The sequence below is a fragment of the Trematomus bernacchii genome, unplaced genomic scaffold, assembly GCF_902827165.1.
Source record: "Trematomus bernacchii unplaced genomic scaffold, fTreBer1.1, whole genome shotgun sequence".
Lineage (NCBI taxonomy): Eukaryota > Metazoa > Chordata > Actinopteri > Perciformes > Nototheniidae > Trematomus > Trematomus bernacchii.
The window spans coordinates 4,664,725-4,680,207 of NW_022987582.1; the positions used below are offsets into that span (position 1 = coordinate 4,664,725).

Genomic DNA, 15,483 nt, shown 5'->3' on the forward strand with positions numbered 1-15,483 from the left:
ACAGAATAAAAGAACAAGTACATAATGCATCTTAATTATTTTCTTGTTTTTAAAATGTAGTTTAATTTACAATTGGTTAAATAGAAAATATATAATTTGAAGACAGCTTAAGATTTACAAAAAAGCAAAACAACATTATTACATCATGCAAAACATATAAATGTAACTATTGTTATTACATATAATGCTGCTGGAGTTTGAGGAAACCAGAGGAGTGTTTTCCAGTTATAGATGCAGCTAAGGCATTGTGGTTTTTTTTATAGTTCCTTTTTTTCATTTCCTAAACCGCTGAAGATCGCTGTACACATCTGATTGGATTCCATGTAACTCCTACAGAAAAGTCAAAACAATTCATTATGGAAACACAAATGATATGTAGATATAACAGTTTAAGTATCTTTAAGGCTTACATAATGAAATAGTTCTGCTTTACCTGGTAGGGAGATTCTGTGAGTTCTGTAGCCATTTTCTTTGAAACTGATGATGTTGGTGGATTTCTTTTTCCTGTTGAAGAGGGTCATGTTACTGCCCGTCTGCCATGTAATACCATAGAGCATACTCAAAAATAGCACCAATAAAGATAGTGCTCACCATCACGAGAATCCCACTTCTTCCTTTTCTTGAGATGAGTTGCAAAGCAGAATACAGAAATCATGATGAAGATGGTCAAGAGGATGTCAGAGGCGATAATGCCAATTACAGAGCCCATATTTATCAGGTAACAAGTACCACAATCTGTAAAAAGGGCAAAGACATGGAGTTGTAACACACAATCAAAATACAACAACAGAGGCAAATGTTTAAAGCTTTAAAGATACCTTGCTGTCCTTCTGTGGATCCTGAAAGACAGAAAGTTATTTAAACCTTACTTAATAACAACAATGCCTGTGCCTTAATTGCTTCATTATTCACTGTTAAAAACAAATTAAGAACACCACTCACCAAAATATGAACCCACAATACAAAGAGCGTCAGACATCTTCTTTATGTTGGTTTTGCAGCGGTGTGAGGGTTTATCAGCATGTGACTGCATATACAGGAGGAGGAGGGAGTCCTCTGAGAAGAAGAGGAAGCGGCTGTTTCTCTGTATTGTCACTCATGTGAGGCGTAATACATAAAACCAGCAATTCTTCCACTGTCACATTTGATTGAAGATTCAGGCCTTCTTTTAGACTTTTTAAGAGTTTGTTAATTTTATAAATTAATGTTCGCAAGAGATGCCAAGATAAGGAGCTGAATTAGGTCAGTTTCACACACCTGCAGTTTCTGCTGAAATGCATGTGATCATATCACCAAATAAAGCACTTCCTCATGACCTGTGGTTCACAACAGTGGGCGGTCACAGTCACTGCTACCTAGTCTGTGAACTAGTGTTAAACCACACGTTTATCTCCAATGCTGATGTCCTGTCAGTGAAATGAAAGTACTTTCATTGCTTCTTTTATGTTACAGTTGTCCGAATATTTCAAATGGTTAATGCATAGAACAAATACTTAAAATACTCAACAGAAGTAGTACGTTATAAAACAATAGGATATATAAGATTATTAAAACTATTTACATTTCTCGGCTAGGTGACCCAATTACAAAAACACCAATCAAAATAATCCATATCATTTTTCAATTTACAAATAATAGTACAAGAGGACTTATGTGATTTTTTAAAGTTATAAATATCTTGCAGCAGCAAAACCAATTGGAGCCTTTTCACTGCATCTTGATCTTATATTAAAGCGTACATGATAATATAATAATACTTACAAATGGGTCACAAACCCTAACTTAGAACAGCTTTTGTTTTGCCAGGCTGTGAAAGATGCCTCCTTCTCTTTTTCCAACAGGACATTTAATTATATTTTTTGCTCGTTATTTCCTAAAAAAGATTCCTCCTTACAGTTGTTTGATCTTCCGGAAAAGAGCTGTAAATCAGCTAGAAGAAAAATCAACTCATTAACATTTATAATCAAAAACAGAGCACCGAGCTGCAGCTGAGAAAAGATTGAGTGTGTGTGTTTGAACCTAACGGTTCCGCGGACGTAACGTAACGGCTCCACGGATTGGTCTATTTGGGTATGGGCACGTCACTGTACCCAGGAAGAAAACTACAGGGTGTACTTTGAGGGTTTGTGACTTTGCAGACCGTTTACATGCATAACAACCTTCATAACACACAAGGGAACGGGTAATAACCGGAAACGCATGAAATGGGACCTTTAATAATCTTTAATGACCTTATTAAGGACATGAAAATGAATGAGTCACCTGCCAGATGTTTAATAAACTGGCTACTAAAAAGCATTTTTAATATATTATAATAGATCAAAACATAATTAGCTGGACTTGAACCAGTGACCTTTTTCTATACAGACAGAGTCTTGGATGCCCCCAGCTGAGGGCTGAAATACTTTAGTTTATTATCACTTAGAAAATCCAACAAGTGAGGTGCAATTGCTGGATTTCAAAGGGAGATTAACTATAGTTCTTGATGCCATCCACAAAAAAGTGGATAAACAATGAATGCATGGTCCCAGAATCGAACCTTGAGGCACTCCACAGATCATTGCCGCTGATGACAGAACATGAGAAAAGTGTTTATTTTTTCCTCAAAATTAGAATTAAAGTTGACAATAGTGTCTAAATAAAATGAAATGGTATCAAAAGATGCCCTGAAGTCCAATCATACAGAACCAGGTCAGCCAACGTTGAGCAATAGAAAGCTGAGGGAAATTCCTCATGCACAACAATCCTGCAACAACTTTCCAAATGTTTTGAAAGAATGAAGTGGTTTGGCTTTTAACCGCCCAATCCTATTCTATGGCTGTTATTCTTGTGGTTATTTAAGAGTGATTCCACGGCATGAACTAAACCATTGTGAACCTACAGAGGAGGTAGGTCAGACTGATATTTCAAAGATATTAAATTGGCTTTGGTCAACATGCATGCTCTTCATGTTTCACGGAAATGGCAGGCAGCAGTTTGACCACATTATCACCTTCAACACACAGCTCAACTCAACAGCATTCATGCAGGATCTAATCAGGTGTCCTGTTAGTCATACTGCTCAGATGTCACTTTGGTACAGAGTGATAAAAAAGATGAAAATAATTTGTGAGTATAAATGAAGCTGACAAACAGAAAACACCATGTTACTAAGTAAACACGTACAAAGGCACACTGCTATTATTTATTGGACTTAACAAAAATGCTCTTCCTGTGTTTTATTTAATGTACTTATGTACTGATGTGCAGAATTATTATATTATCAGCATTCATTTGAATGCATTATCCATTTGGTGGCTTGTACGATTTTAAACTAAAAACATCTATCTAAAATAATTTGATCTGTCTTTTATTTTTGTCATCACTCGTATCTTTACAGATATTTAAAAGGAAACTTCAGGGGCCTAAAGGGTTAAAATGACAGTATTTAGAAATGTTGCTACCTAAAGTCAACTGCAGAGGGTGCTGTATTTGTGCCAACATTTCATGAGCTGGTTAGCATTCAAACATATTTCACAAGGCTGGTGAATTTGATTTACCCCTTTAAAGTTTTCTGTGACCAGACACACCTCTCATTTACTAGGGTTTGAAACATGTGTGTGTTAAATAGTACTCTTTATAATTAACAAAAACTGAAATGTGTTTTAGACAGTTGTGTTTATTGCAAAAGAGTTTAATTCATATACTGTTACATTAATATATTCTAACATCTTGTAATACACTAAACAGGATCTAAGAAACTGAATGTAATTTCATTTTTAGATTAGTTCTTGCAGTTGGCCCGGACATTCATATACACTTTGTTAGCTGGGAAGATAAAAAGAAAGACACAAAGAGAGTAATTAGTATTTGACAATCCAAATTTAAAGGTAGGGTAGGTAAGTTTGAGAAACCGGCTCGAGATACACTTTTTGTTATATTCCATGGAATGCTCTTAACATCCCGATAGCAATGAATATCTTAAGTGCTTTGACAAAAAATCCATTAAAAAATGTCATCTGTGGAAGCCGTAAAAAGTACGACCAATCATTTTAGCCGGCCCGGCTAAAATAACTGGATGGCCTACCTGCCTGTCAGCCTTCCATCTGTGCACAAACTTATCTCGTGCCCTCATTGGTCATGTGCGCGTTCGTGTGTGTTGGAGGAGCGGCTCTATAAGGAAGTGGCAGATTTTCTCGGTTGTGTATTTTCAAATTCTAGCGATCTCGAGCCGGTTTCTCAAACTTACCTACCCTACCTTTAACAAAGTTACACTTCATTTACTGAATCCCACAACATTGCAGATATTCACACACAACAGAAACATATTTAAGCCTCATTTCCTCACCATTGTCTATCTTCTGATGCCTTAAACTGGCACATCGGTAGGTGACAATGACAATGATAAGGGTCAGCAGCACATCAGCACAGATGATGCCTGCTATTGTCCACGGCTCGATCCTGTAGCAAGACAATGTGCTCTCTGGCAAACACACACACACACACACACACACACACACACACACACACACACACACACACACACACACACACACACACACACACACACACACACACACACACACGCACACACGCGCACACACGCAGACACACACACACACACACACACACACACGCACACACGCGCACACACGCAGACACACACACACACACACGCACACACACACACGCACACACACACACACACACACGCACACACACACACACACACACAGACACACACACAGACAGACAGAAAAAAAGAGTGGGATGGAAGACTTATGTAGGCCCAGACTGAATGGAAAAAAATGATTCATCAGGTGTTTTTGTCTAGCTTTATATTTGTGTTTTGCTTGTTTTATTAAATGACAAGTTTCATACAAATGTAATTTACGAGTTGCGTTGTGTTGTACATACCAGTGAGCGCCACAGCCAGGTCTTACAGGAAGGAAAAGAAACAGAGAAATGAAGCACCAGAGATTTTGCATTTTTGTTTTTGCACATGGCAACACCTCTGTCAGTTCACGGAAGTTTCCGACGTGCATAATTGTTTGTGGTTTCATTTTCCTGTGCAAGACCACCTTAATGTCTGTGTGCATGTGAGAGAGAAAATACATGTACTTACTGCACAGAAAAAACAGGACAATGATAAAGTTGTACGCCATTGTATGTCGACTCAGTTTTGGATTTCTGAAAGACAAAAGGAGAACAAACCTTGTTGTGTGTTACATACTTCAATAAGATAAAAATGCATTTAATAAACACGATAATTTCATATTCTTCACATATGGTTGTTTGTGATTTCAGTGTCAAGTGTCAAAGCTACAGTAGCCTATATCACCTAAACCGTTTCAGACACTATTTTCTTTTCTTTTTTGCACTAATAAATGAACGACTGCTGTATACGAATGAGTCAAACACTTCTGCGTAGGCATTTCACAGAAACGGAAAAAGACAATAGCAAATCATTTCATTCTTGAATGAGCTCTCTTAAAATCACTTAAATATAGATAGACTAAGCTCTCTCAGCTGTGTTTTATGACAAATTTGGAATACACACTTTTAAAAAATAAAGTTTTCCACCCAGAGATTCTGGTTGTTTCTTTAATCTCAAACTACATAGAAACCATTTTGATTAGACTTAACAGATATTGAATGGCTAAAAGTTTTGGATGAGGAAGGGTGACTCGGTGTGATTTAAGATTCTCTCACCTGTTCTCGTTGGGCTGATCTGCTGCCTGGAATCCAAAAGATGATGTGATTCTTGTTTCCCATTACTTTTCACTTTTGAGGGCTGACGTCAGATCACTTTCTTTCCTCTGGGGTGCCGAAACACTGCCTGTTTGTCTCTGTTTGAACTCAATACAGGTTGCATGATCTGATGGGGAAAGAGCCATTATAATAGAATATAACACACTTGAATATCCCAAAGAAGTGAATCTTTGACTTTACACTCACACACAGAATAAATAAAATAAAGTACTAAATGCACATGTTGTTGAAAAATATACTCTATACTGTGTCATAAGTAAGTAATTAAGGTACAAAAGTGTAAACATCAATCTAAAATAAAAAAATTAAAACTAATAAAAGTATGAATATGCAGTAGATTGATCAATTGAGTCATTTTAATTACCTCACTGGATATAAATTAATGATAAATGTATATGTTTGTCACGTAAATGTTGCAGGTGGTAGTTTTGTCACATGCATTAGTTCATTTATAATTAGAATTTATAACCTTATCCCACAAAGTAATTAGAAAATAAAGCGTAAAAAAAAATGCATTTGAGTAAAAAGTACAACGTTGGCTGGTAGTATGAAATATAGGAGGAATTATTTCAATCAAAGTACAAATATCTCCAAATAAAACTTAAGTACAGTATTAGTTTAAATAATATAGTTAATTATATTACAATACTAGAAGTTATAGACATTACACTTACCATGAGGCAACATCAATTGTAACACAAGTATATTCAGTATTACACTAAACCACACAGTAAACAGATGTACACAAACTACTGCCATGTGAGTTTAGAACATTGCCTCAATTAAATCCATCCTGACATTCAGCCTGATAGCCTGTCACCCGCATCATCCTCAAGGGGGCAGTCAACCTTTGTTTTCATGATTTGATTCTGTTGATTCAACTTAAAAATTGTAGACCATCTCTGTGGTTGTCGTTTCATTTCAGCTCATCAGTGTTTCTGTCTTGTAGTAGATTGGGTCTTACACGTTGTGACAGTAGATGGAGCTGTGACACCTGTATCACTTCAAAGATTGATGCCTTTGAAACTAAAACAAATGTCACACACTGTTTTCTTCATTTTATCCGCAATTTTTTATCAACGTCCAATCTCATGTTAAATATTGCAGGCTAAATTGGGGAAAGAAACAATGTAATAGATAAATAGTGTTCATTAATCGAGATATTATATATAAATGTACAATATACCGTAATGTATTGCAGATACTTTATGAACACATTCATAAATCCACACAGAGACACAAACATCCATAATAAATACTGAACACGAAAAAAAACAGTTACATATTGTTTCAAGCTATAAGAGAGTACATCTGATGGAATGATTGTAAAAGCAGCAACCCTGAATGTGTCATACAGGGAGACTTTTAGAAATGTGGAGAATATGAACATTTTTACATTCTCTACATTTGAGACCAATTCACCAATTTACTTTACATATTCATAATGTTTATAGGAAATCAAAATTATGGTATGCTATTGAAAGTTATATTACCCAGCAGTTTAAAGTAAAAGTAATTAAAACCAAATGTACCATCTTTGGGGAATAAAATGATAAACTGAAGTTCCAATAATGTTTCAATAGTTACAATCCTTAAATCAAGGTTTCTCCAAAATTAAGACTTTACTTTTTGTGTTTTTAGTAGTCTACATTTTCATGCTAACACTTTTGTAAAGAAATGGTACTTGTAATTAAGTCACTGAAGTCTAACTCACTAATTTCTTTCCAGTTTCATAATATTAATACACAATGATATATACTGTATATATAAATGTCCAAGGATTTACCTTTGAAACAAACTAATCTAAGGCTGCAAGAAGGAGTCAAAATGTAAAGATATTTTGTTTAAGAAAAATAAATAAAAATCTCAGAAATCTTAGAACATGTCCTCACACGTTACTTTATCTAAAACAAATGTAACCTTTAAACTAACTAACTAACTAACTAACTAACTAACTAACTAACTAACTAACTAACTAACTAACTAAGAGAATATGTTTTTACAATAGGATGCAATAATGTAAATCAAACCAATGCATTTGTTGAAGTATATTAGCCTGAACCAGCTTCAACATGAACATCTAACACTTGTAGCAGGGCCGTCCCTGGCCAACATGAGGCCCCACGTAAAGTTATATGTTGAGGCCCTCTGTTTCGCGAGCGTCAACGGGGGGGGGGGGGTGATAGTGGAGCCTCGCAGCGGCGAAACCGTGCCGCGCCACACTAATTGCACCGCATAAGCGCATAGGTGCCCCACGCAGTCTGCATGGTCGGCCTGTAGGGAGGGACGGCCCTGACTTGTAGTATAAGTATGTGTCACTCACTACCCATATGAAAATAGAAACCTATACTGTAGATGGGAGCCATTCTGCATAATAGGTACTTTTTCATTTGATAACAAAATATATTCTGATAAAATCTGTGCTTTCAAATACTACACATTATACTATTCATTATTTTTAATAAAATCATATTACTACTTTCAACATGGTTCAAAATGATGATTGATATTTTCTGTTTCTGTTTGTTAATAACAACTAATGCAGTTCTTGTTAATAAGTGTTCAACATATTTCATGTTTGTACTCTGGTTGACATAACAGAGTGTTGCTTCCCCTTTGCAGAGGGCGTGCCCTGCAGCTGGGGGCGGCGATGGGAAACAACGTGCTCTGTGTGTACATCAGGCAGCGATAAGACAACAAGCCCGCAGACCTCATCACAGAACATCACAGATCCCCCGGGCGCTGTCAATCATCATTCAACAGACTGGTGACAGAGAAGACCACCTGTTAACGATTCAAGGCTAAACCGTTTCTGACATGCACTTTGATAAATGTAAGTACTTTCATTTTGTTAATCAGTGTCAAAACACACATTTTATCACTGGTTTTATTATTATTTTCACTGAGTGCAGCTTTATACTTTAATGTTGAATGTTTTAATGTTTACAACTATTACTAAGTTTTCTGGACAACATACACTTTAATATGTTTAGTTTTTATTAATTTGTTATTGTGTTTTTGGCCGCATTTCAATGAAAAGTCATTTAAACCTTGATTATATTTAAAGCCTAACATAACACATCCATACCTCGAACATCAACACATATATTACATTTCACATTATTTGGGAGTTTGGATGTTAAATGTGACTGATCTCTTTAACTGTGTTGTAAAGTGAGACTGTGTTTCATAGCCAATATATCTATGTTATATTAGATAAATCTGTATTGATGAGAGCAGCTGAGTGATACCCTCAGCCTTTCTCTCAGTTTACTTTGAATGAGAATCCAAGAGTCCAGACATCATTTGGGGAAACCCTAATACGCCCCCACCCCTGCAGGCTTGTTTCATTTCCCCTTTAAATGATTGCCATACAAGCAAAATGTGTGACGTAACAGCTCAACTTTCTTTGATCGTGCCCTCTTTCGCACAGGCCTGACTGATCACATTATTTTGAAATGCTTGCAGAGTTCTGTTAAACCACAAAATGAGGAAATTGACACTGTGCTGCTTTTCTGTTTCTCTATAATGCGAGCCAAAAGAGAAAGGTCGTCGGAATCCCCAACCTCCCACGTACATGAGTCAATGTCCAGGGGTTTCCAGTGCTCTTATTTGAATATAGCACAGAGTAGCCCAATGCAGTGTGTGGGCAGTAACCAACATGAATATGTGTGTTTTCTCTTTTAGAGAAAGCATTAGAAGCCACTACCATCTAGTTTCTCTCTTAGTTCTATCAGCTGGTATTTACTGTTTGACGCAGATGTGTAGTTGCATGTTGCAGCATTACATCATCTGTAAAAAGGCCACAGGTGGCATTTAGGTGTACAGATCAAATGAGTCAGGTTGAGTAACCTACAGTATAGTAGCACCTTCTGAACTTGAAAATGAAACTTGGTGTCACTGAAATGTACTTTCTGATGATTAAGTGACCTTTATGGTGCGGTGGGGGCAGGTTGCACGGAGACGCTGAAAGACCTTTTGTTTAGGACAGATGAAAGTAGAAGTGTGGATTTTGAGAGAAAGACATAGAGAGAGAAGACGTGATAAACTGACAGAAATCTGAACTCCATGAACTCACACTTCTCTCTTGCTGGTGGAATTTGCATATTTGTTTAAGGAAGTCAACCCTCTTTGTATTTGCCTTTGGGAATAGAGCAGTCTTGTCCCTGTGCAGTCAACATTCACAAGAGAAATGATAAAAGAACATGTCTCTTCTTCTTCTTCTTCTTCTTCTTCTTCTTGTTCTTGTTCTTCTTCTTCTTCTTCTTCTAAGACATGTAGATGCATTAGAAAGCACAAGGCGACGTCACGTGTGTGTGGGTAACGTGCCTGTGACAAACCAAAGGCAGGAAGATGTGGTTCTGTCAGCGTAACGGAGCGAGACAGGAACATGTCATAGAAAATAAGCAGTGGTAATCCCATGCTCAAGGTTTTCTGATGAATCTGTCTGGTTTTGCTGGTTTGTCTGTTTTCCTAAAGGAGGACGTTTCTCAGAGCTTTATCTCATATCTCCAGTTCCACACACAGGGTGGAAATATCACTTTATCTTTCACGTGTGGTGAGAAGCTGTCGAGGAAACAGAATAACCTACGGTCACACCATGTCAGCTGGAAACATCTGTTTTGTAATATTTTGTTCCTGTTTTACTCACCTGTTAGATGGAAATTATACTTTTTTGTTATCAGCAGGGGAAAACATACTCATATATAATGGATATGATGTAGAGGAGCAGAAATGACTTCATGGAGAAACTGAGCAGGCAATATCAAAACAAACTAAGAATTTCTTCAGACCTGCATTACTTTAAATATAAGCTTGCAACATAATACATATCTTATATTTCTATTGTCTCATACTTGTCAGCCTATCTTTTTAGAATTTGGTTTAATGCCATTTTATTGCTTTAATATTTGTATATATTGAATTTGTTTAATTATTGCCTCAGCTTCAGCTTTTGTTCTTAAAGCAACCATAAAAACAACATAATGTGTTGGTTATAAATATGGGATTCTAATGATTTCCGAACTAAAACAAACCAAACTAGTTATTTTGGTTAATCTTATGACATTATATAGACCATCAAGATAATCGAAAACATAGCAGCAGCAGATGATGGATAATGTAAGAAAACTGTTAATGTTCAAGCTTTTGTTCGATGATATCCATCGTATGTGAGCAAAATATGACAAAAATAGTCGATGCTTTTTCGTTTTCAGCGCCAAATGAGAAGCCGTGTTGCACTCTGCCCACAGTGAAGAAACTCTTGGAGCAGAAGAGAAGGCGAGAGACATCGTCTGTGCCCCCCCCCTGCTCTACGGCCAGCACAACTGCTGCTCCCCTAACCACTGCGACAGTAAGTAGGATGCTCAGCTCACTTATAATGACATACAGATGTGATGCTTTGAATTTCACCTCCTTCTCGATCTCTTTCTTTTTCAGTTGTCTCTAGCAGAATCATTTCCTTGTTCAGGTAAGAAAAAACCCCCAAAACACCTAATGAGTCTGACGGCTGCTCTAAATGACATTTCTTTGTAGAACATGGGCACTTTAGTTCATTTTGAAGCAAGTCTACCTAAACTACCCCGAGCCAATACACATTTTTAGGGATTAAGGAATCATTTGTAAACATAAGTATATATTTGTGACCTGATTATTGTAAAGATGTAATGGGTTTGATTGCCAAAGACAGGGAAGAGTTGTTTTGGTCTGTTTTGGGGATTCTTTGACAGTAACAAAAAAGTTAAATATCACCAGCCTTGTATCTTTCATTTTCATGTCATGCCAAGTTGAACTATTACTGACTGAGTCCCCTGTTTTCTAGGTGCATCAAGCAGCTACTCGGACATGGAGGTGAGTTATCCGTGGACCCCGGCACCGGAGTCTTCCGTCCATTTTTACCCCAGCCAGCATGGACCCAGCTACCCTTCAGCCTACAGCCTCCCAGCGACACACGAATATGGCACCCAGCAGCAGCTCCAGGGATTTATAGATACAATGCCCCAGACATATGTAAGAAATCTGTTTGTCATACTATTCTATTAACAAGCTGTGTCTGTGTCATAGCTTTATAATGGGTTGACCTTTATGACCTGCATCCTTCTGAGCAGGAGAACCAGATGACATTGGCAGATCCCAGTATGGCGGCGTCTTGGTCAGGCCTGGGTCTTGCTCAGGCGACACAGCTGAGTTTTGGTCCGGCGATAGACCCCGTCAAGCTGGAAGAGGCCCGGATGCTTTTCAACGCGATGGACTACAGCAGAGCAACAGGGCAGGATGAGGACGGAGACACGTGAGTGATCATAGGGAATGAGTTATGCTGTTTATATACGTTTCTGTTTGTCTTCTGGTGAGAACCAGAGTTTAGATAAAAGTGCCACATGTGCTGCTCAGTAATCCTAGAAAGATTAAGGAAACCAAAAGATGTCAATGAGTCAGCCGCTCATGCTCGATTATTAGAAACTCAGATCAAATGTAGAGACAAATCAACTGTGAAAGGAAATAGTGTGAAATTGGATGCGGGGATTACCACGATGTTCCAGCCTGATTTAAATCTAATTCACTGTGTGCTCTTGTTCTGCCAGCATCCTGCACATCTACACTGCCAAGGGGCTCAGGGAGTGTGCCTATGCTGCTGCAGAGAGGCTGAGGGATGTAGGCAGGCTCGATGCCAAAGAGCACAAGGGAAAGGTAGGAACACTAAATCTTACAAAGTGTACACCCTTTTTGACACAATTCAGTTAAATTACAAATATTAGCACAGGATGATTATTCCTAAAGTTGCATGTTAAATGTGCTTGTGCAGACCGCTTTACTGGTGGCGGTGACGGCCAACCAGCCAGAGATCGTGCAAGATCTGCTGTCATTTGGATCGGACATCAATGCATGTGATGTCAAAGGACAGACTGCCCTTCACCTGGCTGCCCACTACGGTTTACCTGGGGTTCTACAGGTAGAGCAGCAACTGTACAGCATTACGTTTGTATCACAGAACTTTAGAAAACTGAGCTTTCCCGAGCTGACCTTAATGTTTCTTACAGGCAATTCTGTCTAGCAGGCCGTCTGTCAACCTGGAGGCTCGCAATTTTGATGGTAACTTAATGCTGTTACAATGCAATGTTTTGTAACCTTAGCCATACATTATACTGTAGTTTGACCACATTTTCCAAAGTAAATATCATTAGGGCCTTCATTCAAACATGCGCCTTGTTCTCTGCCTCAGGTATGACTCCTCTGCACTGCGCAGCCATTTCTCACAATGCCACTGTGAAGGCGTTCCCAAGCATCAGGCTGGCAGATGTTGGTCTTCAGACCGTGGCTGATGAGAAACTCTCCTGTGTGAAGATGCTCCTCGAGGCAGGGGCTTCCCTGCTCAGCCAGGTGCGTTTACAGCTCTCCTTTTTCTGAATCTCACAGATCTATAGATCTGTCACAATAGACGAATGAATGGATAAGTTAGTGACAAGGTACAGAAACATGTCCAATATGTCAAACCCTGACCTTTCAGTCAGTGTGAACGGTTCAAAGGGGAAGTGGCCAAGTTTATCTCACCATGATTATGTCATAGTACTAAATATTCCCCCTCCTCTCACTTTTGTTTTCTCTTACTTGTTTGACAACTAAATGTCAAAGTGTGACTTGTGGATTAATCATGTGTTGTTATCACGTTCAATTCTGCATTTCCAGGAAATCAAAAGCAACAAGACTGTGCTGCACTTGGCTGTAAAGGAGGGAAACATTGATCTGGTGACTTATCTGCTGAGGATTCCCCTGCCAAACATGAAAGACTTTGTCAACTTGAAAGTGAGTCCCAAACAGACACCAAACTCATAACTGGGTATTTAAATATGTATGTGTTTGTGTGTTTATGAAAAAAGTCCAAGCAAAAACTGTGTACATAGCCGAGTACAAACAGTCTGATTCATGCCGCATACTGTCCTTTTACGACACAGGCTCATGGCCACACAGCACTACACATGGCAGCTGGTCTCCATGGTAACCCCCACCAGGAGGATATTCTGCAGCTGCTGCTGCGCAGAGGAGCTGATTCCAGCATCCGCAACCTGGAGAACGACCAGCCAGCCCACCTGCTGCAGATCGGGCCCAGGGGAGAGAAGGTGAGCGGCCCCTCCTCTAACAGGCAGCCAAAGAGCATACAGTTCAGTCCTGCTGTTTCAATTCAATACCATCCTAATCTATCTTTTAATTTTTAGCTCAAGCTCATGCTGAAGAAACGAAGTGCTTCGTCTCGTCGACGTATTGTGTCCTTGCAGGACCAGGAATGATAAGAAAAACATGTGATCCTCCTTTGGAGGGAATGAGAAGTTACCTCTGTTAAGAAGGGGATTTAAAGTGTATTATTAAGTTGCTTTGGGAGTCTCTGGCCAATATACTGTTAACAAACTAGTTTGGGATATTAATCTTTAGATATAATTCACATTGGATTATTTAAATGATGCTTAAAGTCTATATATGTAGATATATGTTCTACATACAGGGCGAAGTGTTCTGTGTAGGTGCAGCATTTCATTGCAAAATATTATATCCTCCATTGATATCTTTTCATAAAATGTTAGTATTTAAATATTTGACTGATTTAAATATTGTGTATTTATTTTTGATCAAATTGATAGTTTAGCTATTTGAAATGAAAGTCTTTTAGTGGCAGCAATGACAATAATTAGTTATCTTTAGACAGCAGAATGAGGAAGGTGGAGTAACATTCATTTCTCTTCCCGGCTAAACTCCCAGTCTAACGTTGATTTCTATGAAATCGTTTTTATGATCTCAGGGACAATGTCCCTGAACCCCCTCTGATTCTCATCAAAATCCCCCATCATGATAAGTTTTCATATTGATAAACTGAGTGATGGTTCTGATTTCAGTCAGCATGTGTGCTTATGTTAAGAATATGTATGTTAAAGAAATGACAAGAAGCTATCACATTATTTAACTTTTTTTCTGTATGCATCATACCTGCGTGCGTAATATCAAGTAAACATTTTCTTTGTGGGAAAAAGACACTTGGCTGTGTAAAACTATTGTATCTGAAACTGATTGTGACACAGAATGTTCTTATGACAGAGACATTACATGAGTAAGTGCGGTGACTAACTGTACATTTTGGCAATGAGTCATGAATAAAAGTAGCACTGTATTTAAAGTTCCATGTAAATGTTTTGATGTTCAGGGCACCATTCGAATATTATCATTCATATTGATCTATTGAAATTAGAAGGATTGAAAATACACAATCCCACCAGAGGATTTATCTTCTGGCCCAATTTTCATTTTCACCAGTTTTACACGTCAAAGGTGAAGGTTTGTTTTGGACTGTAACTAGATTCCTGTAAAGATAAATGATGATTATGACATATGATAATAACATTTTCTGATATCAACATTATTTACATCACTTACAAATATGCAACATGATTATTAAAGACAATGATAAAATGATGTCGAGTAGAGGAGATCTTTATTTCAAACAGTGGTCTTGTTTTTTCCAGCATTACAGGTAAAATTGTAATTTTTGCTTTAGAGTTAAAAAGAAGGAATTACTACTAATAAAACAAATATAATAATATGAATATACTATGCTAGATATTTCCTTTTAGCATGTTATATTTGGCCATGTGTGGATCTCTTCATTATTCTGTAATGCTAAAAAATTGAAGGAAAAAGACAATTGTAACAATTTATCAATGCATGCAAATCCATGTTTCGAGCTCGAGA

The 15,483-nt window shown here is 37.8% G+C and overlaps 3 protein-coding genes across 4 annotated transcripts; 1 reads left to right on the forward strand and 2 right to left on the reverse strand.

The window, feature by feature from the left end:
* Nucleotides 1-35: 35 nt before the first annotated feature.
* On the reverse strand, nucleotides 36-1,106 carry tyrobp (transmembrane immune signaling adaptor TYROBP). 2 transcript variants are annotated; one of them, XM_034127802.1, is made up of 5 exons: nucleotides 943-1,106; nucleotides 819-830; nucleotides 592-735; nucleotides 434-504; nucleotides 36-330 (listed from the first exon to the last, which is right to left on the reverse strand). In XM_034127802.1, the coding sequence occupies exons 1-5, from the start codon at nucleotides 1,031-1,033 to the stop codon at nucleotides 274-276; spliced, it is 375 nt and encodes a 124-aa protein (XP_033983693.1). In that variant the 5' UTR covers nucleotides 1,034-1,106; the 3' UTR covers nucleotides 36-273. The 2 variants fall into 2 exon arrangements, with proteins under 2 accessions (XP_033983693.1, XP_033983692.1); XM_034127801.1 differs by having other exon boundaries at nucleotides 819-839; nucleotides 943-1,047.
* Nucleotides 1,107-3,638: 2,532 nt separating this feature from the next.
* On the reverse strand, nucleotides 3,639-5,812 carry hcst (hematopoietic cell signal transducer). Its single transcript, XM_034127780.1, has 5 exons — nucleotides 5,692-5,812; nucleotides 5,105-5,169; nucleotides 4,897-4,917; nucleotides 4,328-4,462; nucleotides 3,639-3,807 (listed from the first exon to the last, which is right to left on the reverse strand). The coding sequence occupies exons 2-5, from the start codon at nucleotides 5,142-5,144 to the stop codon at nucleotides 3,764-3,766; spliced, it is 240 nt and encodes a 79-aa protein (XP_033983671.1). The 5' UTR covers nucleotides 5,145-5,169; nucleotides 5,692-5,812; the 3' UTR covers nucleotides 3,639-3,763.
* A 2,756-nt stretch (nucleotides 5,813-8,568) lies between these two features.
* On the forward strand, nucleotides 8,569-15,213 carry LOC117480046 (NF-kappa-B inhibitor delta). Its single transcript, XM_034127196.1, has 12 exons — nucleotides 8,569-8,584; nucleotides 10,968-11,104; nucleotides 11,191-11,221; nucleotides 11,573-11,760; nucleotides 11,859-12,040; nucleotides 12,333-12,438; nucleotides 12,554-12,700; nucleotides 12,789-12,840; nucleotides 12,971-13,128; nucleotides 13,435-13,551; nucleotides 13,701-13,865; nucleotides 13,962-15,213. Exons 1-12 carry the CDS (start codon nucleotides 8,569-8,571, stop codon nucleotides 14,031-14,033), a joined length of 1,371 nt encoding a protein of 456 aa, XP_033983087.1. The 3' UTR covers nucleotides 14,034-15,213.
* Nucleotides 15,214-15,483: the final 270 nt, after the last annotated feature.

What these genes read in the sequence shown, in the direction of transcription:
- hcst (XM_034127780.1), bottom strand. Translation starts at nt 5,144, where the DNA reads ATGGCGTACAACTTTATCATTGTCCTGTTTTTTCTGTGCA. An exon ending in TGTCCTGTTTTTTCTGTGCA is followed by an intron (nt 4,918 to 5,104) that starts GTAAGTACATGT and finishes CCTTCCTGTAAG; the next exon opens with ACCTGGCTGTGGCGCTCACT. An exon ending in GCATCAGAAGATAGACAATG is followed by an intron (nt 3,808 to 4,327) that starts GTGAGGAAATGA and finishes TTATCTTCCCAG; the next exon opens with CTAACAAAGTGTATATGAAT.
- tyrobp (XM_034127801.1), bottom strand. Translation starts at nt 1,033, where the DNA reads ATGCAGTCACATGCTGATAAACCCTCACACCGCTGCAAAACCAACATA. An exon ending in TATTGTGGGTTCATATTTTG is followed by an intron (nt 840 to 942) that starts GTGAGTGGTGTT and finishes TCTGTCTTTCAG; the next exon opens with GATCCACAGAAGGACAGCAA. An exon ending in GAAGTGGGATTCTCGTGATG is followed by an intron (nt 505 to 591) that starts GTGAGCACTATC and finishes CCTCTTCAACAG; the next exon opens with GAAAAAGAAATCCACCAACA.
- LOC117480046 (XM_034127196.1), top strand. An exon ending in CTCCCCTAACCACTGCGACA is followed by an intron (nt 11,105 to 11,190) that starts GTAAGTAGGATG and finishes TTTCTTTTTCAG; the next exon opens with TTGTCTCTAGCAGAATCATT. An exon ending in AGAATCATTTCCTTGTTCAG is followed by an intron (nt 11,222 to 11,572) that starts GTAAGAAAAAAC and finishes CCTGTTTTCTAG; the next exon opens with GTGCATCAAGCAGCTACTCG.